The sequence below is a fragment of the Delphinapterus leucas genome, chromosome 11 (assembly GCF_059928025.1).
Source record: "Delphinapterus leucas isolate spDelLeu-1000000601 "Yukka" chromosome 11, BTC_Dleu_Yukka2, whole genome shotgun sequence".
NCBI classification, from domain to species: domain Eukaryota; kingdom Metazoa; phylum Chordata; class Mammalia; order Artiodactyla; family Monodontidae; genus Delphinapterus; species Delphinapterus leucas.
Window position 1 is genome coordinate 75,621,536 of NC_143139.1, and position 27,543 is coordinate 75,649,078.

At 40.7% G+C, this 27,543-nt stretch overlaps 1 protein-coding gene across 3 annotated transcripts in view; it reads left to right on the top strand.

The window, feature by feature from the left end:
• Positions 1-8,108: 8,108 nt before the first annotated feature.
• NUDT4 (nudix hydrolase 4) overlaps positions 8,109-27,543 on the top strand; it is a 41,748-nt gene continuing 22,313 nt past the window's right edge. The window contains exons 1-5 of one of the 3 annotated variants that reach the window (XM_022552405.2): positions 8,109-8,587; positions 18,428-18,538; positions 19,329-19,373; positions 21,216-21,303; positions 21,604-24,411. In XM_022552405.2, coding sequence (XP_022408113.1) covers positions 8,489-8,587; positions 18,428-18,538; positions 19,329-19,373; positions 21,216-21,303; positions 21,604-21,806 — 546 coding nt within the window. In that variant the 5' untranslated portion in view covers positions 8,109-8,488 and the 3' untranslated portion in view covers positions 21,807-24,411. Of the gene's footprint in view, positions 8,588-18,427; positions 18,539-19,328; positions 19,374-21,215; positions 21,304-21,603; positions 24,412-27,543 lie in introns of those variants that run through there. The other 2 variants (XM_022552406.2, XM_089921122.1) reach the window with 2 other exon arrangements.

The window sequence follows — 27,543 nt, forward strand, 5'->3', positions numbered from 1 at the left end:
AAGAAAACTCAGGCTCTCATGTGACACCTCACAGAGTTTTTCTCCCATCGCTGCTTTTGATGGTGACTAGACTGTCTAATAAGCTTTGCCACAAGTCCTTAGGTGGAACACTTTCTTAAACAAAGAACTTTAACAGCCATTTGTTGACAGCAATCTCCTTTCTACACTGTCTTTTCACCACATCATTCACCTTTTCCTATGCTCTTTAAACTTTACCAGCAACAGAGTAGGGGGCAGATGTTATTGCACAGAATCCACATGGCTGGAATCACACTGTGGGAAGGAATGCTTTGAAAGTGATATAGAATTTAGGGTCTCCCTAAAACCTAATTTCCCTGGATTTTTGTGGCAGTCTGGGGAAAACAAAATGCTATTTTCATTATACTTTCATTTGATTTTCACTTAAATCAAGATTTTTTTCTTATAAAGTTACCTTAAAATTTTGAGTTCATTCTGTTTTGCCAAAAGTGTTTGCAATTATTATCACAGTTCGTCTTCACAAAACCCTGAGAGATGGGTAGGCAGGTATTAATACCTCCATTTCAGAAAGAAAAAAAAAGATGAAGAAAATAAAGGCACTGCCACCAGAACCCAGATGTCTTGTCTTTAGGCCCAGTGTGCCTTTTCTTACAGACTGTCACAGTGGCTTTGGCAAATGGTATCGTTAGAAAGCCTATGGAGACACGGCTTGCGCTTCTGTGATCAGATATCTCAAAATGGTTTTGTACTTCAGTTTCAAACCTAACGTATAAACCCTGAGTATTTTCCTCAAGCACATACTGATGTATTCTGTCTTAAAAAAATCCCTAAGTTTCTTCAGATGTGAATTTAAAAATTTTCTCATCTAATTAACCTACATATAAGTAGGAATCAAAGATAACTTTACCATTAATTTTTCCAAAAAGTTAAAAGGGATAAAAATGAATCTTCACATATAGTGCCATATTTGAAAAACTATGGTTGACATTTAAATGGCAAACAAAACTAGGAAATGCAAGTGTGTCTCTTAAATATAGAAAAAAACTACACTATGTGTGACTTAAATAAGTGAATATTTATCCTAACATTTCCAAACTCTGTCAAACAAGGTAGAACAATACTTTTTTTTTGATGACTAGATACATAAAGGTTCAGTCTGAAAAATTCATCAATAGAAAATGCATCTGTGTATGGATGTTTGCCTTTTAAACTAATGTGACTTTTATAGAAAACTGGAATACAGAGGACTCTTGGAGAACATAAAACTGAAATAGAAGACATCTTCTATACACAACACTTTAATGTATTACTAATTTTCTTTTCAAAAATGAAAAGTGATAATGAAAGTTACTTTCATTAGCGATGGGGGGAGTCTGTGTGCGCCTGCATGTGTGTATGCACATGTGTGTTATTGTTGAAGAGCAGTTTCCAAGAGCCTTCAACTAGCCTCTGAATGTGGTTATAATTTGGCACTTGACCACGTTGAATTAAACGCTCTACTCTATACTGCTATACTACTTTGTACTGTTTCATGTTTCCTGGAAAGACTGCAAGTATCTTTGAAACTGGAGGGAAGGGGGCAGGGCACAACCTTTGAAAAAATGACATAGCCTGAGTACATGACATAAACTGATTAGAACCAAATGGGTCCAAGATGGCAGACAAGTCAACTTCCACTAGACCTTGAGCCTCATTATAGCTCACTGTAACACATTAGCAAGCTAAATGACATACCCACAGTCACCATGACAGTCCCAAGGCCGACCATAAAGGTCAAAAAGTGGGCAGTGGCCTAATTCCTGGAACTCCCTGCCCCTTCCTGAAATAGCTGGAATACTCCTCCAACTCATTAGCCTATGAAATTACCCACCCCTATAAAAACTGACAACCCCATACCCTGGTGCCTTTCTCACCTTCTGAGATGGCTCACACTCTGTCTGTGGAGTGTGTTTCTCTCTAAATAAATCCACTTCTTACCTATCACTTTGTCTCTCACTGAATTCTTTCTGCAATGAGACATCAAGAACCTGAGTTTCATTAAGTCCTAAAACCAGGTGTGTGATCTCAGTTGGAAGACTGTGGGTTTTGGCCGGGTTTGAGTCCCAGCCGCATGGGTTCAAGTCCCAATCTGAGGTGCATGACTTCATCTTCAGGTTAAGAACTCCGGCTTCTATATCTTTTGTATCCTCCACAGTGCCTGCCACAATGCCTGTATTGAATTTAAAGAAATAAATTCATCCAGTGTTCCATGAGAACCAGTCCTACGAACCATCCAATCTTTGAAATAAATTATTCTCATTCTCTGAACTATAAAACCAAATGTTATTATTATTTTGTGGAACATCTTGACTCTACAATAATCTGCATTTGTATATGGTTTCAAGATGATGGTGATGATGATAAATAATCACTTTTCTGTGGTCACTCCCTGAAGAGTTTAAAGTCTCAGACACAATTTGTAAATGTAATGGCGGTAGTAAGAAAGTAACAGAAAGCAGGGAGTCCATCATCCTTGAATCTTCTGTAAGTTGTCCATAGGGTATGGAGAGACCCCTTAGGAAGGAGTTAGAGTAATCACATAGTTATCTGGGAGCTCAGACACATTAACTCATACTGATATATAACTGTTACTGGGAAACTTCTTGTCTTACCCAAATCTAAAATTAATTCCTTTTCACGTGACAGGTATTTACTAAAACTGCCTTCGTTGTGTTCTATCTGTTCCTCTTTCCTGGTTCTAGACAATTTCTGTCCCTACATCTGGATTCTGATTTACAAGCTTATGACCAACCCATGACTGTAATATCTTATTACTGAACCCCACATCTGGGTTATTGACAGTGTCACCTGATTCCAACTTTGACTCTAGCTTCCTATCAAAAGATTCAGACTCCTGTTGCTCTTGTCCAGGATTTTTAGGTGGGTCCGTTTCAGGTAGTGGTTCTTAATCCTATTGAGGGGTTCCCTGAAAAATGTATGAAAGCTGTGAACTCATCCCCTATAAAAAAGATATATATGTACACAAACACACAGATCTGCGTATAATTTCAAGAGATTCATGATCCTTTAGAGGCTCCTTTTGAGGGACGTCTACTGGTAGGTTAACCTATAGTATAAAAAAAAAAAACTGCATCTGTTTTAGTCACTACAAACAGATGCAATTAACCTTTGCTGGAGTCTGAGAAAAGCTAGTGCTTGTCTTTATCACTCCCAAGATTTTCCTCCTAAAAAAATCACCAAAGTAATATATGTACATTGTAGAAGTGTTGGAAAGCGAGGAAAAGCATAAATAAGAATTTTCAAATCACTCACAATCCCAGCACTAAAGATGCCCAATTGTCAATATTTTAGTGTACTAATTTCCAGTCTTTTTTAATTCATATTTGTTAGACTTTCACAACATCCTTCCTTCAAATTCTCCTTCACTTTTATATAAGAACCTGTTGTGCATTCAAAGACTTAGTTCAATCTTCAGGCGTATAAGAAACTTCCAGGTTGCCTAGGACTTGTCCCAGGCCTGCAAACTTTTGAGCTCTGAGTACAAATTTACCTCCCAGTTATCTTTACCTAAACAAAACATGGTCTCTAGCTGAAGGTTAGGCGTCCATCAGAGATTGCTATTGTGTCTTCTGGTTATTAGTTCTGCCATCAATGTTTGTCACTATGATGATAATTATAGTTCTGGAATCCTGAGTTCAACTCTTATCTCACTGCCACCTTCTAATTTTGTGAACTGGATAAATTACTTAACTCATCTGTGCTTCAATATTCTCATCTGTAAGATGGGAATGATGATGGAGAATAAAGGAGTACGTGGAAAGTATGTAGAGCAGACTATTACCCAGGAAGCACTCAATAGATGCTAGCTATCACTGTTATCATTTATATATTGTTGTTGTTTCCATTCCTCCATGATGTTTTCTGCGTTGTTAGTTCTACTGTCACTGTTGATTGAAGAGGTAAAGACTCCTTTTTAAACATGATCACAGCCCCCCAAAGTAACAATAGTTGCTTAACATAAAATATTCGGTGTTCATATTCCCTAATTGTCTTCCAAATGTCTTTTGTTGTTTGTTTGAATCTAGAGCAAAACAAGGTCGATACATTGCAACTGATTAACATGCATTCTCTTATGAGCAAACATTCTTTTTTTAGCCTTTAACCCCAAACAAAAATGCAGAATTTGTTTTTGTTTATGTAGCAAAAAACAACCTTCTTCGAATGAAGGAGAAGTTCAAAATGCTGTCCTGGAGGAGTCGGTGAAAATGTCAAGTCATTGCCTTTACTGAGAAGATAAGCACTTGGCATATACCTTTCTCTGAATGATAAAGAAGGAAAGGAGGAAGTGTGCTTCCTGGTAAACTTTTTTATTAGCCACAGAGAACTGAATACAAACATGATGCTAGTGAAACAAAGTGCCCTACAGTAAACAGAAATTGAGGAAATAGAAAATGGATTGTAAATCTGGAAACCATTTCTCTATTTCAGTGAAAGAGAAGATTATAAATGGCCAAACCAAATAGTCTGCTTTTAAAGTTTCCCAACGCTGGTTGGATTGATGAACCCTTCTTAGGATTTTTAATCCTAAAGCTTGAATCTAATTTAAAGTTTTTGAATTTTCAAACTTTGCTCACTCCATTCTAGTCTGTGCCTTTGGTAAAAGAAAAAAAAATCACTTGAGGTGATATAAAATTAATCAAGAGTTTCACTTTCATGTCTCATTGTAAGACTGTCTCTTACAGATTCTACCTTAAACAAAGCCCCTTTTTCATTTTAAAATGGAAAGAAACCCCAGAATACAACACACACAAAATAGTAATTACCACGTAATAGAAGCAGCAGGATAAGCACACAGTAATACAGTGCAGGAGTTAAGAATGTGGGCTGCAAAGAGAGAACGCTGTCCTCTGTTTCTTTGCCTGTAAAATGAGGACAATAAATAGAAGCTGCTTCATAGAGCTGCTGCTGGGATCACCCATGAGATCATGAGAAGCACCCAGCACCGGCTAACACTCTGTAAAGGCTGGTTATTATTATGATGAGAAAGACACAGGAAGGGATCTTTTGTCACAACTGGTTCTATCAGGAGAGGAGCTTACTTCATGGTAACAGTGTGAGTCAGTTACCAGAGAAGGCAGCAAGCTCCCTGCACACATCCCTGTCACACCGCCTCCAAGACACTACTACTATTAACAACACATTGTTAAAAGAACCCAGGTAAAAGAACTATCCTACACAGGCAGTGTTAAACGGTTTCCCTCTCTGGTGTTCTAAACATTTGAAAATAGTACAAGAAATGGCTCTGTGTATAGTTAAGTTCTAGGTAAGACAATGCTGTGGTAAGTGAACTAAACAGAAATTAACCTGAAATTGGACTCTGATCCCCAAGGGAACCCGCCTGTGCAGCCCAGTCCTTACTGGCCCTGAGGAGCAAAAACAACCTTGCTTCCATCTCCACTGTGATCTGACTAGATATGATCTAAGCTTTGAACAGTGCATTTCAGATCATGCATAATACACATTAGACAACACTAAGCAGGGAGCTTCAGGCTGGGGTGTGCACCCCAATAAAGAGGAACTGACACAGGAAAATGAAGACCTAACATTTGTAAATTCAGCCTTTCACTATTCTCTCATTTCAGTCACACAAGTTTCCTTCTGTTAGGTCCCTCTCAAATAATTGCAATAATATAGTAAGTTAATCAGTTAACAAAAAGGGGAGGGGGTAGTTATTCATAGTATCAAAACATTCTTCATTTTAAATGATTTGTTGCATAATTCCTTTTAAATAGACCTTCCCTCACAGTGTGAGAATCCGCAGCCCTCCCCAAGCACCTGGCCCTCTCCATTACTCTTCTACTCCTTGAGAAAAGGAGGGAGAAAGAGATCTGCAATGAAAATTTCCTCATTAATAACTTAATCTTATGTTTCTTTAAATGCTTTCTAGTTTTAAAGGATTTTCAGAGCCACTGTGATATCATAGTTAAGCTTTGTACAAGGTGGTATAAATCATATTATACCCACTTGAGAGGTGAGAAAAGCTACATATAGTAATTGAGTACATGTGAGACCTGAACTCAAGATCTTTTCAACCAAGCCCTATGGTCTGGAGCTGGAAGCAAGTGACCCTGTTCTCCTGCTCACTAGTTTTGTGCTGCTGCTTTTCCTGCCTTTGGTGAGTTGGTTCCAGGCATCTCCTCAGTCCTCCCCAGTTAATTCTGATTCATGCTTCGGCTCATGTAATTACTAAAATGGGAAGGACTTGAGTGAACCAACATTCAGTCAATCAGCATTTAGTGAACGCCAACTAGAAGACAGACCTTTGAAGAGTTTTAAGCAAAGAGAAACGTAATCTTCCTTGTCACTTAAAAAGACTTCAGTGAGATTATCACTTTATCAATTTGAGCCAATTATCTAAAAACAATATTTGCATATTAGCTGTACTGGGGTCCCTAGCTAGCTGTGCTCTATCCCTGTTTGTAACTCTGGAAATAAACTTCAAGTGGTTTCTTTAAGAAAGCTAAGGCTTAGAAAATGTCTCTGCACAGACTTGATAAGGTTTCCAATTGTACCTTGGTAAAAATCTCATTTCTTAAATCACTTATTCAACATTAAGTCATTGTACAAACTTGCACCTGATGCAAGAAGATGAGTTAGACGCAACAGTTCTTAACCTAAAGGAGGTCAGAGCCTAGAAAAAGAAGACCAATGCCCACTTTGAGCTCTCCAAGGGCCCCCAGGCTCTGAACAGTCAGCCCCCACAGTTCCCTGGGCCAGAGATGGAACCCACCTCCCCACACCCGTGGTGCAGGCACACTGGCCTTTTTCTTTCATTTCTACAAACTCTCCTCACTCCCTCCCCCTCTGGACCTTGCGTAAGTCCCAGTTCTCCCAGCCTTAAAACTGCACCAGGCTCCCAGTCTACTTAGCTCCTCCTTCAACCTCAGCTCCTGCCCTGCTGCCTTCTCTGACTTGCAGAACTGGTCAAATCTCCCCATTAAACCCTCTACCACCTGAGACCTTGTCACATTTGTAGTTCTACATGTACTTGTGTGATTGACTGTCTGCTCTCAGGTGCCTACGTTCCTGGCACAGCAGGGGCTGGTTTTAGATGCCAGCGCCTGGCACTCAGTAGGCCCTCCAGGAATGAAGACTGAACTGTCAAATGGGGCTGGACCTAAGAGGCCCGGGCTCTGTGGGCAGGACAGGATGGAGGGGGTGAGGGGCTCCCCTGAGCTTCCTTACCACCAAGACAGGCCTCCTGGCTCCCATCTTGGCGCTTGCCTGAAAACGTAAAAGTTGTTTGTCCCAAGTCCCCGAGAGACTGTACGCCCCTAGAGAGCAGACATTCCACACTATTTAGCGTTGTGCCCCCAGCACCTGGCTGTGCCTGTTAACTCACTATGAGATACACTTAGGAGATATTAGCCATTGCCGGCATTAATGAATGCATTCTGGAGGGTGGGACAAAGTGAGAGACGTTATCCAGGGCTTCAAACAAACGTTTAAGCTTGAGTTGACTCTTGAGGGAATATAAGCGACGCTACCCCCAACCAAAGACTGAAAAACAAAAAGGAAATCTGCCTTCTCCCTTCCCCTGCAAAACAAAAACAGTAAAACCTCTTAACCAACGTCTTCACCTTTCCAGGCCTCCACTGTCTTCTGTCCCCGCACTTGACGGGCGCTCTCTGGACGTGTACACAGTCACTGCGGAGACTGCCATCGCGGCGACGCCGCCAGGCATTTTCTGACCAGGGAGCGACTTTTCTGAGGAGGTATGTGGTTAGACCCCCTCTCGCGGAGAGGCTATTTAAGACCCTCACAGGGAAAATAACGGGATTTATAAACAGGGAGGTAAGGGTCTTTGCTTCCGTCCCTTCGCTGGCATTTTGGAGCCCGGTCCTCCCACGCCGAACTGAAGCTCTAGCCATCCGGCCCTGCCGAAATGCAGCAGCCTGAAGGCCGAAGCCCCGTCCCCGCCGCCCCTCCCCCACCTCAGCGGTCTCGGCACGCAGGCGCGGAGGCGCGCGCAGAGCGGCGCGCCTGGGGGCGGGGCGTGCGCGGTCCCCTTAAATACGGCGGAGGGGGCGGTGCGAAGCTGCCGCGGCGCTGCTGCCCAGTCGGCGCCAGTTCCTGCCACTGTCTCCTCGTGGCGCGATCCTCGAGCCTCGCTCTTTCTCCGGCGGCGGCTGCGGCGGTGGCGGCGGCTGCAGCAGCAGGAGAGAGCGGAGGCGAGCGGGCGGCGGGCTCCATGGAGAGCGGCGGACGCCCGGGAAGAGGCGACGCTTCCTCTCCGGCACCCGGGCTCCAGTGACCGGCGCTCGCGCCCAGCACCGCGTCGGAACGGCCGCCAGCTCCGGGACTGACCCGGCCTCGCTGCCCTTCCCTGCGCCGCCGCCTCGCCTTCTTGCTCCCCGACTCGCCCTCGCCCCCACTCCCCGGCCGGGTGGCGGCGGCCAGGCCCCCGCGGCGGCGGCCGGAGCAGCAGCGGCAGCAAGAGCCCGCCTCTATGATGAAGTTCAAGCCCAACCAGACGCGGACGTATGACCGCGAGGGCTTCAAGAAGCGGGCTGCGTGCCTGTGCTTCCGGAGCGAGCAGGAGGACGAGGTGAGGGCGGTCGGCGCGCTCGGTGCCCTCCTCGGGGGCGCCGGGGCGGGGTTGGGGTGGGTGTTCGGGCTGGCCGGAGTAGGAGGGTCCTTGCCCTTGCCCTTCCCTTTTTGCATCCCCTTCCCAGCCGACCCTCCGTCTGGCCCCAGGGCTGGAAGGGATTAGCCCACTCCCTCCTTCTCTCCCGCCCTCCCTCCCTCCTTCCTTCCTTTCTCTGGGTTGATTGTGGAAACAAAGGGGCTCGCCCAGCCCTATGCTCTCCCACTGGGTCGTGGTTAGGACAGGAGGCCGAGACGCCTCCTGGCCCCCGGAAAGGTCCCGGGCCGTCTAGGTCCCGCGTAGGGGGAGTTACCACTTTAACCTGCGAACTGAGCGTGGAGCGAGATAAAACCTTGAGTTGTAACAGAGAGGGTAGCAATGGCGTGAGTGTTGCAGCCCAAGCCCTTCTGCCTCTGTTACATTTTCCTCCCGTTACAGCAGTTTGCGGTTTCAGATAAATGTAGGCATGATTATGGAATATCCAGTCCCCGTGCTTTAAAATAAAAACTCATTCGATCTAGTTCTGTCATTTCCACTTTCAAGTGGATCCTTTAACTTACAAGCACTTGGCATATTTATACTTGATTTTTTTTTTTAAAACAAGGCCTACTCTTGGAAAGTTTTCTGGCTATAGAGTGATGGGTAGTGAAAAATGTGGAGTCACACCAGAAGGGAGAAGATGGACTAGAGTTGGGCAAAGTTACCATTTTCAGACAGTAATCTCTAGCTCTCTGCATATTTTTCAGAGCTGCTTTGCTATGTTTGGCTTGACGTCTGGAGAGAAGCAGTCTTTTTCTAAAAGGAAGCAGCAGTCAGTCTTCTGTAATTCACCCATCAGCATTGGGTTGATAGTGAGGCCGTTGAGGTTTTCCTGGAGAACAGTTTTTATTTATTTGTTACATTTATTTAATTTAAAAATGGTTCACTGCTTTAAATTTCCATAGAGCAATAATAGTCGATTGGTAGCCGATGAAAATCTTTTAGCATTGCCACTTCTAAAATGGTTAGACAGGGAAAGCATTAACATTCTGAGTTCTACTTCCATAACCAATTATGTCCAATAAAATTACAGGCTAAAGCTGGAGACGGGAATTTAATGGCTTCCTTATTGCCAGTCCCTGTAGTTAGGGTGAGTATGACATAGCGTACTCTCAGTGGCTTAGTTGTTCTTACTATGCTAACAAAGATCAAAGTGCCTCAGAATGGTGCTCTTCAAACTCTTGTCTTGCCTTTATTTTTTGAAAAGAAACCAAGCCCTTTAGTGCTGATCCGGTGCTCAGTTGGGGGTCTCTAAGTGGTTAAACTTAAATTCCAGAAGAGTTTTCAAGGGAAATTGGTGTCTTTGAACTGGGCCTATTTAGGAGAGCCAGAAAGTAGAGAGGGAAAGGTTTTTAGCATTTACAGAGTCAACAAGCTTTAAGTGCATTCTGTTAAAAAGATTAGAAGGTCCTTGAGGGAAGGACCATGTTAGGACAAAGCAAACTTTGAATATAAAATAATACAGTAGCCAGAAGTGATCAAGATAGGTCAAGAATCTTACCTGATTGGCTCCCTATTGTGTAATTATTTTCTTAGTTGGGTGCTTACTAGGTGCTGGGCACTGCCTGAAGACCTTTAAGTTTGTTACATTTAATCCTCTTAGTGCAGGTTTATAGGTGAGGAGACAGTTGCAGAGCATAAGTACTTTGCCCAAAATGATGTAATTAGGAAGTGGTAGAGTTGGAATTCAGCATCGGGTCCCTACTCCTGATGCTGGGCTCTTAACACAGGGCTCAGTCCCTAGCGACTGGGCACACGAGATTTGCTTGAATGAGTGAGATTTTGTGAGGCTGAGCTTGGAAGACTTTGCGAAAGTAGTGACTTTGAAGTCTTGCCATAACGTGAACTTGGAATTCAGGCTTTGTAAAAACAAAAGTTCCCAGGGGAAGATATGGGAAATGGGAGGAAATTGAAATGATCTGTATTGTGTGAATGGTAAAGCAAAGTCTGAGGAGAGCTTCAGAAGTTAACCTTAGCAAATAAATGAGTTGTTTTTGTGCTTTGAAATTGTTTCTACTGTAATAAATGCTAAATTCCTAGCCTCTGGTTGACTCAAGAGACCAGTGCCATTATAAAATGAAGTAAAGAGCAAGATTTGGAGAATTTAGTAGATAAGTTCATTGCATAAAACTTTGACAACCTGGAGGTTGTGAGACCAAGTGAATCGGTTTGTTAGAGAATATGCTCTTTAATGTCTGGTTTAGATCTTCAAGATCTTCATTTCTGTAGTTGTGTTTATAGAATGTAAGTTGAAATAAAATAGTAATTGCCGTTTGACCCTCAAAAGCTATGCAGTATTCTAGTCTGGCTGTCTGTACTGAAGGGGGTCTCAGTAGACCTTACTTTAGAATAGGTTATTGTAGGAAGGAAAGATGTTCTAACAACAGGAGTCTTTATTCTTTTGGGTGTGGTTTTATGTACTTTCCCATTGTATCTCTTTCTGCCCTGTGAGCTAAATAATAAGCATTAGCATTTGTATAGGAAGAAATTAGGCAGCAGAAGTAACTTGTCTCGAGGTCACAGAAGCTGGCAGATCATTTTGAGCCCCTTTATTTCTAAATCTCATGTTCACTTGATCCTCTCTCCAGCTAGTTATTTCTGTGGGGAACCACCCTAACTTTTGACAGTTGGGCTTCCAGTCAAGGCAACAAGTAAGTGTTCCATAGAGTAGCTGGGATACTCTGCTTGTGCAGTGAAAGTGGACAATACATTCACAAAAGGTAACCCGAAATGGATTCCATTGAACATATTTGCATAAATGATAGTTGGAACAGGGATGCAAAGATGAAAAGTGTCACCTGGTAAGGAACATGCTGTACAGCAGGAGGTTAGACAAATAATTGATAAAAAGGAAATAAAATAAGGTTAAAAGTACCATCAGGTACTCCAGGGTTAAGATTCAACGTGAGTCATTTGGAGTTGGATTTCAGTGAGTGGGAAAGGAAGGACCAAGCATCACAAACAGCAAGACTTGGGGCTGTGGTCTAGTTAAGCTGCAGCTTAGGATAGCATAGAACAAATAATGGCTGAAAAACAAAGAGCACCTTAAATGTAAGGTTAAGGAGTTGCTAGGCAAGAAAGGAACTCTTACTTTTGGACAAGGAATATTTTGATTTTAGATGTATTCAAGTTTGAGAATGATCTGGCAGCAAAATAGGCTAGAATTCTAAAGAGAGAAATAGAAATGACTTGATCCTGGGTGGAATCCAGGCACAGTTGCAAGTGGGAAACATAGACAAAGAGTCTTAAGAACTTCCATTTGGACTTTTTGTTCCAATTAACTTTTTTTTTTTTGTGGTACGCGGGCCTCTCACTGTTGTGGCCTCTCCCGTTGTGGAGCACAGGCTCCGGACTCGCAGGCTCAGCGGCCATGGCTCACGCGCCCAGCCGCTCCGCAGCATGTGGGATCTTCCCGGACCAGGGCATGAACCCATGTCCCCTGCATCGGCAGGCGGACTCTCAACCACTGCGCCACCATGGAAGCCCCCAATGAATTTTTAAGCTCCCTGAGCCAGGGGCTGCATTCTACAGATAGTAGAATCTCAATGCAGAATGTATGTTTCCAAAATGTCTGCATTCTACAAAATCATGCACTAAAACTAAGACTTGCTGGGAAGAGTAGAGTCTCAAAGCCTACGGAACTCTAAAACCAGAGCTCTCATAAACAAAAACTAATATTAATACTTCTCCCTACTAGCATTTTAACCCCTAGGATCAACAATCCTTTTCAGACATATATTCTGGGACTCTTACTTCCTCAGAGATTTAAGTCCTTGAAGATGCTTCAAATGGAAACCACTTTCATCAGAATTAACTATCCAAAGGTAGCCTTTTCTAAATCCAGGAAAATGTCACCAGCCCTCTTCATCCGGGCCCGCAGCTCTCCCAGACCTAGAGAAGGGCTACTTCGCCTACTCAGCCAGCCACTTCCTTCAAGGGAAGGCACTTCTGTATGATTCGCCTCTGGTTTTATTCTTGTGATTTTGGTTTAGCGCCAGGGCATTCTCTAATTTTGTAAAAGTTTACCTCATCACTTCAGAACATTAACATGCTAGGAGAAAAAGTCATGGTCAACCCAACTTAGCATTATCTACCAATCCATATAATCTAATTTGGGTTAAACACATTTTCAACACAATGCACTGTTATTTCTGATCTTCTTATAGCACTCTGCCTCTATAGCCCAAAAAAGTAGTACTAGTTTGCTTAGTAATAGCAGTTGGTAGTGGTTAGTGGATATAATAACTATTGTTGTAACTTACTATCTTTTAAAATGTGTATGTGTGTAGTAGGTGTTCCTAATATGCTGCGGGCCTAATTTTGGCTAAATGCCTATGAAACAGTTAAGTACGGTAGAGCTAGTTTTAACCATTCATGCTATCCTTATTCATGATAATGTGGGAGGAAAGAACAACAACCCCAAAACAGCTTCTAAATAGCTACAATTCACAAAATAAAATTCTTCATTCTTAGATTTAGGCATCACTTGAGGGGTTCTCTGGATAGCTTTGTTTTTTCTAGGAAAGAAGCGGTAGTTTGTAGTGACTAGTTGTTTGCGGCAGCAGGCCATGACCCAGAGCGGTTCTAAGGGTAAAAGCTGAAACACGAAGGGCAATTTGGGGCCCCTTGGTGTAGGGAACTAACAATCCCATGTACCTCCAGCCTCTGAGGGCATGACTGCATTATATAGACATTGAACGGCGTTTTCTAGTTTACACGCTTTTACGCATCCCCAGTGAGGAGGACTTGGCAATATAGGGTATAGAATCTATATTATAGGTTATTCCAATTCACAGACAAAGCTTTGTCCAGCAAGACTCAGGACTGGTTCCAAGTGGACCACTGTCACTATACTGTTGCTACTAAAAGTGAGGAATACTTCTGTTCCAAATCTTAAAATCTTAGGTATCTAAGAAAAAGACAAATGTGAGAAATGACTTCTCAACAATGCCAGGTGAATAGTGTTTTATTCTGATAAATTGCCCAGTACATGAAGAGGGATAAGGTCTGATAGTGCAGTAGGAGGAATGCTGATATGAAGGTGGTCAGGTTGAATCAGGGGAAGAAGTGTCTTCACTTTTCACCACTCTAATGCCATTGGCTTTGGGGTTTGAGTGTGATTCAAGTCCAGCACTACAACTTGAGTGGGCGGACTAGCCTCCTTTTTATAAATCTTTCCTTTGGTCTCAGCTTTGGCTTATCTGGAAGGTTAAAATGTTTACTTTCATCTTTGTCATCTTGTCACTAATGTGGTGACAGACTGTCAACTTGTTGGGTGCATAAAATCTTATATGCCTAGAAAAGTAGTTGAAATGGAATTTAAAACCTGTGAATGACCATGTATGGATCTGTCAGCTGTTGATGTATCCTCTTACTGAATAAGCTTTTGTAACCTATCTTTTGTTACTTCAGTGATACCGTTCTTTTTTTTTTTTTAAGCATTGGTCATTTCCTTAATAAATAACGGTAATATATAAGTATAAATATATTCATATCCATATATATGTTTAGTGGCAAATATCAGTAGACTTACTTCATAGCAACTGCTCTGTACCCTCATCCCTTTTGTCTTTTACACCTTATCCCCACTCCCTTCACTCTCTCTCACTTCCTTACAGTGTAGATTGTTTTAACCTCCAGCAAATTTCACCACTTTCTCTCAGATTTTGCATCACAGACGTCTAAGAGGCAACCTAGGATTTTGGAGCCTGTAAAATAATGGATTCTTTTTGGAAGTCTGAGGGAAGAAAGAAGTTTGTAAAAGTTAATGCAACCATAGAATTTAAAAATTGTGATAAGCATTATTTTGAGACAAAGTATAGATGGAAGTGCATAGTCTGAGAACCCTTTTCTCTAGAAGTTTTTGTTTGTTTTTAGTAACACCATTCTTAGAGCATTAGTTAGCATTGCTAAAGCTACATTATAGATCTACTACATTGGGGATGTTATAGAATGTTTAGATGGCTTTGCAGGGGGTGAGAGGGAGATATTGAATAATAATGCTTTGTGATATGGTTCTATAGGTTTTGATTCTTCCAATGTGTAGAAGGGGTTTTAATTGTCCTTGTTTCTGCTTATGGTGTTCAGATTTGTTTCTTCTACCCTGGCAGACCTCTGCCGTAATTCTGTTTATTCTTGTCTATGGAATATATCCCTCAGTTCTTGCTCTTTTTTTTTTTTTTTTTTTTTTCTGTATGCGGGCCTCTCACTGTTGTGGCCTTTCCCATTGCGGAGCACAGGCTCCGGACTCCCAGGCTCAGCGGCCATGGCTCACGGGCCCAGCCGCTCCGCGGCATGTGGGATCTTCCCTGACCGGGGCACGAACCCATGTCCCCTGCATCGGCAGGCGGACTCTCAACTGCTGTGCCACCAGGGAAGCCCTCTTGCTGTTTCTTAATCACCATCCTCCTTCCCCCCCCCACACCCCCCATGTAGCCTTGACCTCATTTGAACTCCAAATAAAGTACTCAGGACGAGTAGGCAAGTACTTAATAACATACTGGTTTCCAAATCTGTACCATCACCAAAGGCTCGTTATCAGATCTCTTAAGTTAGTTGTTTAGATGCTGATCATCTAAACATTTAGATGGTATACCTTAGGTATTACTCGTTTTAAATTGACCATTTTTTTAAAAGATACATTTGAAGTTAATGGTGTAATCAAATCTAATCACTTTGGAATGTCAGGAGACTCTGGCAGCACCAAAAGTTCTTGATTTCAGCTAAATCATTGGGAAGAGAAGCTTAGTCATATGATAGTGATCTCCTGTAGATAAAGATTTGGTTTTAAATCGGAAGCTTAAGTGTTAGTTCAAAAACAGGCACAGACTGTACTAATTGTTTTTCAACATCATTAACCTTATGTAATTTAGTTCTTAAAGACTGTCTTGGTCAAATAGGAACATAATAGTCATTGACCTAGATATATGACGCTGAATTTCATTTTTTCAGAACTCAAAACATTATAAATATTGATGGTTTTGAAACTCCCTATTTACTAAATGAAGATGTACTTTTTTGGTGGCTAGCCACCTGCACTGTCCTGTTCCATTATGAAGGTAATCAAGGAGGTTGCTTAGAGAGCATAGCATTGTGTAGTAAGAACGTTGTTTGGATAATAGAAACCAGATTATCCCTAACTCACACCTAGTAACCAGGAAAAGAGGCTTCCAACTCTGTGGTCAGGACTGGTGGTTACCATTTACTTCTCCCTTGATGTAAGATATAACACTTTGGTACCTTAAACATTTTTGTTTTAACTTAAAAACTTACATTCATTTGCCAGTCTTGATAATAGGGTCAGAGTCTTTGAATACCGTAGATTCTTGGCAAGTCTCGTTTTTGAATAAAATACAAAGGTGAAATCTGATGTGCAGTTCACTTTGTACAGAGTAGAATTTTAACTTTCTGGATTTTTAAAATTTCCTTCTTGTAGTCTTTTTTTAGTATCTCATCCATACTTAATTTGATAGCAATTTTTTAAATGTATTTATTTTTATTATTTATTTTTGGCTGTGTTGGGTCTTCGTTGCTGCATGCGGGCTTTCTCTAGTTTCAGCAAGCAAGGGCTACTCTGCGTGCTGTGTGCGGGCTTCTCGTTGTGGTAGCTTCTCTTGCGAAGCATGGGCTCTAGGTGTGCAGGCTTCAGTAGTTGCAGCACATGGGCTCAGTGGTTGTGGCTCGTGGGCTCAGAAGTTGAGGCTCGCGGGCTTCAGTAGTTGTGGCACACGGGCTCAGTAGTTGTCGCTCACAGACTTAGTTGCTCCACAGCATGTAGGACCTTCCCAGACCAGGGCTCGAACCCGTGTCCCCTGCATTGGCAGGCAGATTCTTAACCACTGCGTCACTAGGGAAGTCCTTGATAGCAATTTTTAATAACACATTTTTAATGAATCTTTGCAGACCCATTTTTGGTAATTCCTTCTTGCTGTCATTTATCATTAACTGTCAGTAATTATAAAAACAAGTACAACTGGCAAAATTTGGGGAGCAAGCTTATCTTTTTTTTTAAAATTTATTTATTTTTTGCTGGGTTGGGTCTTTGTTGTGCTCAGGCTTTCTCTAGTTGTGGAGAGCAGAAGTTACTCTTTGTTGCTGTGTGCTGGCTTCTCATTGCGGTGGCTTCTCTTGTTGCAGAGCACGGGCTCTAGGCGCACGGGCTTCAGTAGCTGTGGCTTGCGGGCCCAGTGGTTATGGCTCGCAGCCTCTAGAGCGCAGGCTCAGTATTTGTGGCACACGGGCTTAGTTGCTCCGCGGTATGTGGGATCTTCCCGGACTGGGATCAAACCCGTGTCCCTTGCATTGGCAAGTGGATTCTTAACCACTGCGCCACCAGGGACATCCCAACAAGCTTGTCTTGATAGGCTAATTCAACTCAATTGGTGGGAAAGCAGAAGAGCTAGTAATGGCCAACAGTGAGTATTTAGTCTAGGACCTAAGGTATTTAATACTAACACTCAACAGTCTTGAAAGGATAGTTACTTCTTTTTACAGAGGACGACACTGGTACCCATCACCATGTGCATCAAGGAATGAAACACATCTTGTTTATGATTAGTAGAGTTATAAACATCTTCAAGTTGAAACCTGTGCTTTCTAGTTCTTGCTAGATTTGTTTACTCTGGCTCTTTAGTTTCTAATTTTGATACATAAGCCCTGTTTGCTAATACTTAAGAAAGCTTAAATTTAAGGCTGTCTTACATTTTACTTTACCAAAATTGCTATATTTGGACTTGGTGGTTCCCTCAGTGTCAGCCATTAGTACTTTAGCTAAGGCTTTGTCAACTGTTGGGTTAATTTACAGTGCTTTCTCTGGACTTGCCACTGTTCTGCCAGTTATATACTTGGAGGAGTGATGCTGGTAGGAGCAGTAGAGTCCTATCCAGATCAAGAATGAGAGAAACGGAGCTCAGATCACTGGAGCATTAGTTGATCCACTGCTCTGTGGTGATGGTGTGTCCATAGGCAAAGGTGTGCTGCTTTTTTTCAAGTTGAGGGGGATTGTGCACCTGGACAGGTGTTCCCTCATCTTCCAACCCTGTTTTAGAGGTTTGGGGGAAAGGTGGGACTTGCTAAACTACTGCTGTCAGCCTGGAACTTTCCATTTGGGGAAGGTTGAGTTCTGGCAACTTACTCAAGTAGGTGAATTCTGGGCTGGCTGTGAACTCCCGAGGGCCATCCGTTCCTCTGGCAGTAGGGAGGAAGCTGGGCAGACAGCTGGCACAGTGTCAGAAAACCAGAACCTGCATTGGGGATCAAGCTTTGCTCTCAGTTGATTGATTTCTGGTGAGAATTCTTTGCATTTACTTGAAGGCAATATACTAAGGTAATTTTGCAGACATTTTTGTTCAAGTTGGTCAAGATGTTACCTTCATGAACATTATTTGGTTACTTATCATAGCCTTTCTCCACCCCCCCCAACTTCGGTGAATTCTAACCTAACCTGGCACACAAATTTTCACTTATAGGATGAATTTATATTTCCTGTTTCAGATACCATTAAAAAGTGAACTAATAGGATACTACTCTGTGATAATATAGTGTTTGTTTTTGTTTGTTTGTTTTTAAGTGTGTGCACATTTCAATCTTAATGCCGTTCTTGACCCAGATTTGCAGAGTTTCCTGCAAAGGCCAAACAGTGTTTTAGGCTTTGTGGGTCATACCGTTTCTGTTGCAGTTGCCCAATTCTGCTGTTGTAGCATGGGGAAATGAATGTGAATGTGCTTCTGGGGCTGGGGTTTACAATTATGGTCGATCTTGCAGGTGCTGTTGGTGAGCAGCAGTCGGTACCCAGATCAATGGATTGTCCCAGGAGGAGGAATGGAGCCCGAGGAGGAGCCTGGCGGTGCTGCTGTGAGGGAGGTTTATGAAGAGGTAAGATGAAGAGTAGCATGTTCTGGGTGAGATTCACAAACAAGGCACTTTGCTGCGTACACCGGGGAGAAGGCAAGAAGACAGGCAGATCCCACAGGTGCTGTTTGGTTGTCTAATTCAACATTTTAAAGCATGTGACTACAGCTAGTGCTTTGCTAAGCAGATTTTTTTTTCTACCTGGTAAAAATAGACAGTAAGTCTGATTGGTGATCAACATATAACATGATGGCCTTGCCCCAGAGCAAGGTTTGTATTAACTGAACAAACATGCACAGAGACATTCCTCATATGCTACAGTTCCTTTTCAAATGAATAAAAAAGCCAGTTGCTTTTATTTTACTGGCTTATTCTTAAAGTTCAGTAAAATAAGGGCACACACGTGCACAAAAGCACACTTGGCCTGCCTGTCTTCTCACACCTGATGAGAGGTAGAACTTGCTTTTACTCAGGGGCAAAACAGCATAGATCAAGTGCCATAAAAACTTGAACAGCATTTAGGGCATAAATGAGAAGTGAATGGTAAGGCTCTCATTGGGTGTTGGTGCATAATTGGAAAGGTTTCCTAGAGACGGGTCTTAAGGGATGAGCATCCTCTAGGAGACAGCATGTGCCAGTTTGTTATTTTGCAGTATGGGTTTGAATGGGGCACACACTGAAGTTCCAGTGTCACAGTACTAGGTAAAAGGAACAGAACTGTGCAGTGGAAGTGTAACACATAGAAAGAAAATAACTTGCATATAAATTTTGTTATGTAGAGGTAAAATTTTTACATTTCATCTTTTTTTAATAGGCTGGAGTCAAAGGAAAATTGGGCAGACTCCTGGGCATATTTGAGGTGAGTTACAAAAGTAATCCTCATCTTGCTGATGATAGAATTAATGATTTCTTCCTTCCTAACAGGCCAGCAGCCTGAACTAGACATTCCCTACTTCTGGCAGCAGCCTGAACTAGACATTCCTCTAAAACTATCAGTAGGCAAGCAAGTCATAAGGATTAGGAGGGAGGGAAGTAAAAGCTGCTTGACTTTCGTATACCATGAATTTTATACAGCATTATTACAGTGGTAATTTGTTTTATATGACAATGCAGTGGGGCTGATATAGACAGACTTACCTCTTGGTTCACTGTATACAGTTTAGGTATAGACTTTTTAGGAGGTGATATCCTCAGTATCACCTAAGGGCTTAGGTTTCTCATGGATAGTGTCTTGAAATGTACCCTTTGCCTTCAGCATGTAACATTGGGTGATATACATAATGACTTTATCCTGAAAGGACACCATGAGGATGCAGAACTCAGATACACAGACTAGATACTAGAAGCGTAGAATTTTCTTGTATAATTTGTTATGACTGAAGTCAGAATGGAATTTGTGGAGAGGAAATTTGGAAGTGACAAGTATTCTATGGAAAGTGGGGAGAAATGAGGTCAGGTCATGAGACCCAAGCTGTTCTCAAATATATTTTCATCCAAAATTCAGACCTAGATACATGGTATATCAGACACATTGTGACTTTTTTTTCCCCCAAGATACTATTTAAGTGTTAGTTTAGTCCTGCTGGTAGGACTACGTAAATACAGTCCTTACAGATTTTAATTTTAAGCCTTTTACAGGGATTCAGAAAAAATTCTGATTGTACAGCACTTGATAGAATTGATGACTTCCAGAATACAGTAATTGTTAAGAATAAAGTTCTTAAGATACTATTCAGAATTTTGCAGAATTCAGCACTTGCTTTAGCCAGTTAAATAGCACCATCTCCTGGTTAAACTGGAAAACATATTGCGAGTTTTCTTTCATTCTCAAAGACAAGACACTGAATGAGTGGATTGCTCAGGTGATTTGTGGTAGAAAAAAAATAGGGCAATTATCTAAAGTCTTAGACTATAGCAAACAAGGCTAACTTTAGTCAAGATGAAGATGAGCCCCTTCATCTTAAGGCCAACTTGGGTTTAATTTTGAACCTAGAGACAAGGCTAGGCAGCAGTTTTAATATGGTTAAAAATTGAGTTTGGGCATATAGGACTAAAATATCAATGTAACATTCCAGAAATGGACTATCCTAGGTATTATTCTCAACCTTTGCTGCGCATAGTTCACCTGGAAGCTTTTAAATACTTAGGCCTCCTCTCAGACTCACTGAATCAGTGTTTCTTAAAAAAAATTTTCATCCTGGGTGATGAAGTAGATGGTCAAGGTTGAGAGGCCCTGGTCTAGGTTAATAGGGCTGTGCTCTGTATGCATCTTGTGACCCTCTAAGAGGCATGTTCTAAAGGAACTGGGGCTATTTGCTCTTCTACAGAGGTCCTAAAGGAAGCAGTTTCCATAGTCACAAAAGACTGTTGGGATTAGCCCACAGGAATAGGACCTAGGATAAAGATGACAGGAATGCAGTTCTTTTAATATAGATTCCATTCCAATCTTAAGATTTTCTTTATGAAAATTGTCTAATGGACAGAAATCAAAGTGCTAAAAGTTTAGTATTGGGAGCTAATTTCACCATTTCAAATACTTTGTCTCATATAAACTCACTTTTAGGCTGGGTTATATGACTGAGTATACTTGCCTATATTGGCAAATAGACTATGCTAATGTATGCCACACTGAATTTTTCACACGAAAATGTGTATATGGCTAGCTCTTGTAGATTAAAATGCTTTTCTTTTTATATTCAAGCAGAACCAAGACCGAAAGCACAGAACATATGTTTATGTTCTTACTGTCACTGAAATATTAGAAGACTGGGAAGATTCTGTTAATATAGGTAAATTCCCTTTCCTTTTGCTATCTGAATTCCCTTAATTCAAATACTACATATGTGTATTCAGTTTTCATCTTAAATTATTTTGGGTTACTTTTTAGAGAAGATCAATATACATCTCCAAATTTGAATTATCTTAAAGTTGTTCCCCAATATATTGTTGTCTAAAACAACAATACATTCCCAAAAACATAGTCATTATTTGTGGAGACAGTTGAGGGGGCATTGTTAATAGTGTATAGCTTTTTAAAATTGACCTCATTATTTTTTATTTTTAGTAACCAATTTCATACTGTTTTTTAGGAAGAAAGAGAGAGTGGTTCAAAGTAGAAGATGCCATCAAAGTTCTCCAGTGTCATAAGCCTGTACATGCCGAGTACCTGGAAAAACTAAAGCTGGGTTGTTCTCCAACCAATGGAAATTCCACAGTCCCTTCCCTTCCAGATAGTAACACCCTGTTTGTAACTGCTGCACAGACCTCTGGGCTGCCGTCTAGTGTAAGATAGAGAGAATTGGAAGGACCTCTTCCACCATGTGCAGTCTCGTGGGCAGAGGCTTTATTATCCTTGGCAAACATCTGAATGACGCTTGCAAACTGTCTGAATTTGCCATGCAGGATTTTCAAACAATCTGCATGTTTTTCAGATGCTTTCAAATCTTCTTTAAAAAAAAAAAAATAGTGTAAAATATTTTAATAAGCCAAAGCCATGTGGAATTTTTTTTAGATGCCTTAACTGTGCCCCCAGCCCACCAACCTTATTATTTTGGTTGGCATTTTCACAGCATTTTTTTTTTCAGTTTTTTGTCCATTTGATGTCAGTCTGTGGTTTTTGTCAGATCAGCTTATTTGTGGGTATATTTTTCCCCTAAATTGTTTTCTCTTTCACAGTATTAACATATTCAACAAATCCTTCTGTTGTGGGAATTTATGACAGTAATTCTTGATATTAAAGCAGTCCATCAACCCAAAAACTTGTTTCATAGGATCACAATTTTGATTCATAAATTCCAGATTTGGACTATTTCTATATGGCCCTATTTTTGGGAATTTGTCAACTCATTTGTCTCAGTTTTCACAACCGGTATTATGTCCCTAACTACCTGATATGGCCAATTCCCTTAAAACTCAATAGTCCTTTAACACAAAGTTTAACTCTGTAGAGCTGGTGATTGTTAGGCAGGTACAGTAAGCAAAATGCATGTAGTACATAACATCACGAAAACTGTATTCATGGAATTTGAGTTAGCATGCTCCATTGCCAATTCCCTTCATCCATAATCTCTCTTTACACAGAATACATGAGAACCATATTTCCTTCAATGTAAATTGCTTTTAAAAACATATTTCCAGTTTTTTAATTTAGTGACATCTCTTCAGTTAAACTTGCTGGTTACCACCTTAAATGCCAGTCAGTGCTGACTGCATCACAATTGAGTGAAATGGCCTCTTGTTCAGCTGTTACAGACCTAGATTGTTAAGGCACCTTAGAACATCTCATCTTTTACAGCTGGTTAGTAGGTACTATTTATCATATAACTAAATATTGGGGCACTGGAACATACCTGAATTAAGAATTACTTTGTCTTACACTTGTCTTTATAGTCACTTAAATCCAAGAATCCCATCTAAAACACATAAATACCTTGTCTGAAACACCTATACTTCCCTGACCAAGTCAGAAATGAGGTGGGGCAAGTGAAAGATGATTCCATATGTAGACATTCGTTAGCTTCTTGTAAATAATTGTAACTGGTGGAATATAAAGTAGAAAATAAGCAGTTATACATTTGTTCTATAAATTGTTAACCTTTAAAAATATAATTGCTGCTAAAAATAGAGTGCTGTTACACTTAAGGAAAATTGGTGCCACTGTTTTGAAAATGAGATCTTGTGCCATAAATGCAGCTGAACTAAATATAAATATTAGTTCACAAATTAATGCTGTCAAAGGAATGAGTGAAGTAGAAAAACTTTTAACCAATGCTATTTCATTCTAAATTATGTAGTGTGATCAAACATGATCATCCAGAATTTTTATATTTTTCTTTGTACAGAGGTTATGTATTCTGGGTGTTTTTTTAAAAGGAAACATTTTAAATCCCACAGATTGACACTTTGTATCAATCTTCAATGGACTTAGGGTTTTTTCCTCAGTGATCTCTGAAGTTTCTTTAAATTATATACTTAACACAGCAGAGAAACTGGATTGTTTTTGTATATAAGACTGTGTACACCTGAAATGTTGTCAGAAGTACTGGGAGTGGGGGGGAGGACTGGGTATCTTGTATATGATATTAGAAGTAATAATGCATGAACTTATTTTATAAACCCTTGGACTATGTATTTGACATGTAAAATATGTACAGTATTAATGTCAGCCATTTCTTAAAAGTGAGCCTATAAATATTGTTGTATAATTTTCTTTGGTCAGAAACATTTGGACTAAGTAGTGCCACTGGGTCGGGTTTTCTTCAGTGCCATTTAGCAAACCACCTGTCTTTACTATGCAACTAGCAAAAATTTGTATAATGCATCAGAATTTCAGTTGTCACACTTTAAATTTCACATGAAGGGTTCTTCACTATTCTTTTGGAACCCAGCCTAGCAAAATTAGAGGAAAGGCGCTAAGGAGATTTATTTCTGTTAAGAGAAAAAAGCCTACATTTGCAGACTCAACAGTTGAATCTACTATAAATAACAAATACTGTCTACTATCTCAACTCTTAAAAGTTTACAGTGTTGGGACTGTCATTTGTGCTTTCTGTGGGGTAGTTGGATAAAATTGGGCAGCTAAAATTTTCAGTTCCGTGTGGCTCCTAAATTTTAAAAAGTTTGTAAGTTGATTCGCAGACACAAAGTAGCAGCTATCTTGCATGTGTGTTGTTGGGTTTTTGTTCGTTTGTTTGTTTGTAAACTGGTGAAATTTTCCAACCAGGCACATGCCATTCAATTTTCTGTTGATCATACAGTTGTATAAAGCAGCAAAACTGAAGGGGGAATGATTGTTGTATACACTTTAAATTGGTTTGCATGGTCTCATTTGAGATAATTGGTGTAAGAATCTTGACTTTTTTTATATTTGGAAACATCAAATAAAAAATGGGAATGAATTTTTTTTTAACATATCTTAACACTGTCCAAGTGAAAACTTGTCTGGCATTCCACAGTAACAACTTTACTGTTTTCCCATGGGTGGCCATATAATTATCTCTTAGCAGTAGTTCATTTATACACTTCCCTTTTATGATCCTTACTAGTGGAACTGAGTTAAAAGGAACAGCTCACCAGTAAGGTGTTGCCATTACTCTCCTAATGTATGTTTTCCATCTTATTGGACACCAGTCATGCCACTGTGGTTGTCTTATTTATTGCTAGTCCCCTTTCCTAATGGGGTTTGTGTTATAATTATTTTAACAATTTTCAAGGGCTCTTGGCTTATTCTGTGAGTATTTTGCTGTAATATGTTGCAGACACTTTCTACACTACCATCACATTATTTTTTTTTTTTTAATTATTTTGGTTGCGCTGGGTCTTAGTTGCGGTACTCAGTATCTTCGTTGCCACCTGCAGGATCTTAAGTTAATGGACGCGGGCTCTAGTTCCCTGACCAGGCATCAAACCCGGGCCCCCTGCATTGGGAGTGTGGAGTCTTAACCACTGGACCACCTGGGAAGTCCCCATATTAATTATTACAGCTCTGTTTTAAAAGGGTGACTGGTGAGGCCATTATATTTACCCAAAATATTATTTACCTAAGGTGAGCCTTAGAATCCTCACATAAAAGTTCTACTCAAATCTCATTTGGTTTTTGATTAGGATTGTTAAATTGGAGGAAAAGAGAAAACTTGGCATTTTCTAATGTCTTCATGTTGGAATACAAGAATTCTCTACATATCTCTTACACAGACTAAACACTAGTTGAGCATTTATTGAAGTATAATTTGTAATGGATTTGTGACAGCTGGAACGTTGCTGTGTAGCTGATTGTCTCGAAGTTTCCATCCAATACCTTGTTTCATAAATTCTTAATGCAACTCTTTACCATTAGCTGCACAGTAGTCAGCAACTGCTTTATGCCTAGCATTAGAGCTACAGAACAGAACAAGTTTGTACCCTCAAGGAGCTTATATTCTAGTGAAGTAGAGATGAGTGATAATTATTTATTTATACATCAGAAAATGTCTTTCAAGGTGTTAGATCTATTTTTTAAGACATATAGGTACCATCTTCAAAAGCAAAATTTTATATAAAAATGTGATCCCCATCAAATACTTTATATACATACATTTTATATGGAATTGTAGAACAAAGGTTGAAAAGTGATCTCATCCCTGGTGCTACTTTCTCTCATTTTTAATACCTTCCTGACTAGTGCCATTGGCTAAATTCTAGCAGTAAGATGAGAAGGCTTCTAAGGGCCATCTTGGCATTGCATTATGTCAAAGACCCTAATTTACTCTGAAACTAGCTTTTTTTTTATTTTTTTATTTTTGACTGGGTTGGGTCTTCATTGCTGTGCACGGGCTTTCTCTAGCTGTGGCAGGCAGAAGCTACTCTTCATTGCAGTGCACGGGCTTCTCACTGCGGTGGCTCCTCTTGTGAGCACAGGCTCCTGGCGTGTGGGCTTCAGTAGTTGTGGCACATGGGCTTAGTTGCTGCGCTGCATGTGGGATCTTCCTGGACCAGGGGTCGAACCTGTGTCCCCTGAGTTGGTAGGCAGATTCTTAACCACTGCACCACCAGGGAAGTCCCCAGAAGCTAGTCTTAAATTCCTCTACTTTGATGCGATTTCAACTAATTATCCCAAAAGTTACTCTTCCCAATATGTGGAATACTACCCTCTGGACATCCCATTTCCTGGTTCTAATTAAACACCAGTGCCAGACATTATAATAGCACCGTAATTCTTAACTGCTTTTCTCAATTTTTACTCAAATTCATTCCTTAATCAAATTAGTGAAATAAAAAATACTTGGCTATTACTGTGTATCAAGAAATAAAATACCTTTTAATCAAGTTACTACACTAGGAATCTAATCTCCAGGAATGTGGATACAGATGTACCTACCAAGGTAAGGCAACCAAAGTGGTGAGACATGGAAATAAAATGCCCAGGCCCAAAGGGGTAATGGTTAACTAGTAATATATCCATATAATGGAATATTATAGACATAAAAATGGCATTCAGGTTAAGGATGCAGAGTAAACTGGTATGGCCTTTTTGAGAGCAACAGTAGTAGTAACTATCAAAATTTTAAATGCATATAGCCCTTTCACCAATTCCACTTCTGGGAATCTAGTCAACAAAAATACTTCAACAAGTTGCAAAATCAAAATATGGTCAAAGATGTGTATTGCATTATTTATAAAACTGGCATCAATTTAAATGTACAAACTGGGGGTTAAATTATGGTCATCTACTTGATAGACACTATACAGCTACCAAAGAAATGTGCTGCCACAGATGGAGGTCCTTTCAATAATGCTAATTGAAAAACAATACAGCATTACCTGTTAAGGTCACATTTTTTAAAGGAGCCTGTACAGATTTCAGATTTCCTTTAAAAATCCTGTATAGGGACTTCCCTAGCAGTCCAGTGGTTAAGATTCTGCACTTCTACTTCAGGGGGCACGGGTTCGATCCCTGGTTGGGGAACTAAGATCCTGCATGCCGAGAGGCGCAGCCAAAAAAATAAAATCCTGTATAGTTTTTAAGTGAACGTTCTGAGAAATTTTCAGTGTGAAAATGTTCAATAATCTCAAATGAAAAAACTGGGTTTTATAAGTGCCCAACCTGTATATAACTTATCAAAATATATATTACTATCAAAGCAGAAAAAGGAAATCTGCACCACAAATCTTTTCCGTTATTGGAGTAACAGTAACGTATCACTTTTTTTTTTTTTTTAAAGGGCTTCAAATGCTTGGCTTATTTGTGTTTTTTTTGGCTGTGTTGGGTCTTCATTTCTGTGCGAGGGCTTTCTCTAGTTGTGGCAAGCGGCGGCCACTCTTCATCGTGGGGCGCGGGCCCCTCATTATTGCAGCCTCTCTTGTTGTGGAGCACAGGCTCCAGACGCGCAGGCTCAGTAGTTGTGGCTCACGGGCCCAGTTGCTCTGCGGCATGTGGGATCTTCCCAGACCAGGGCTCGAACCCGTGTCCCCTGCATTAGCAGGCAGATTCTCAACCACTGCGCCACCAAGGAAGCCCCGTATCACTTTTTAAAAGGGGGAGGAGAGACATC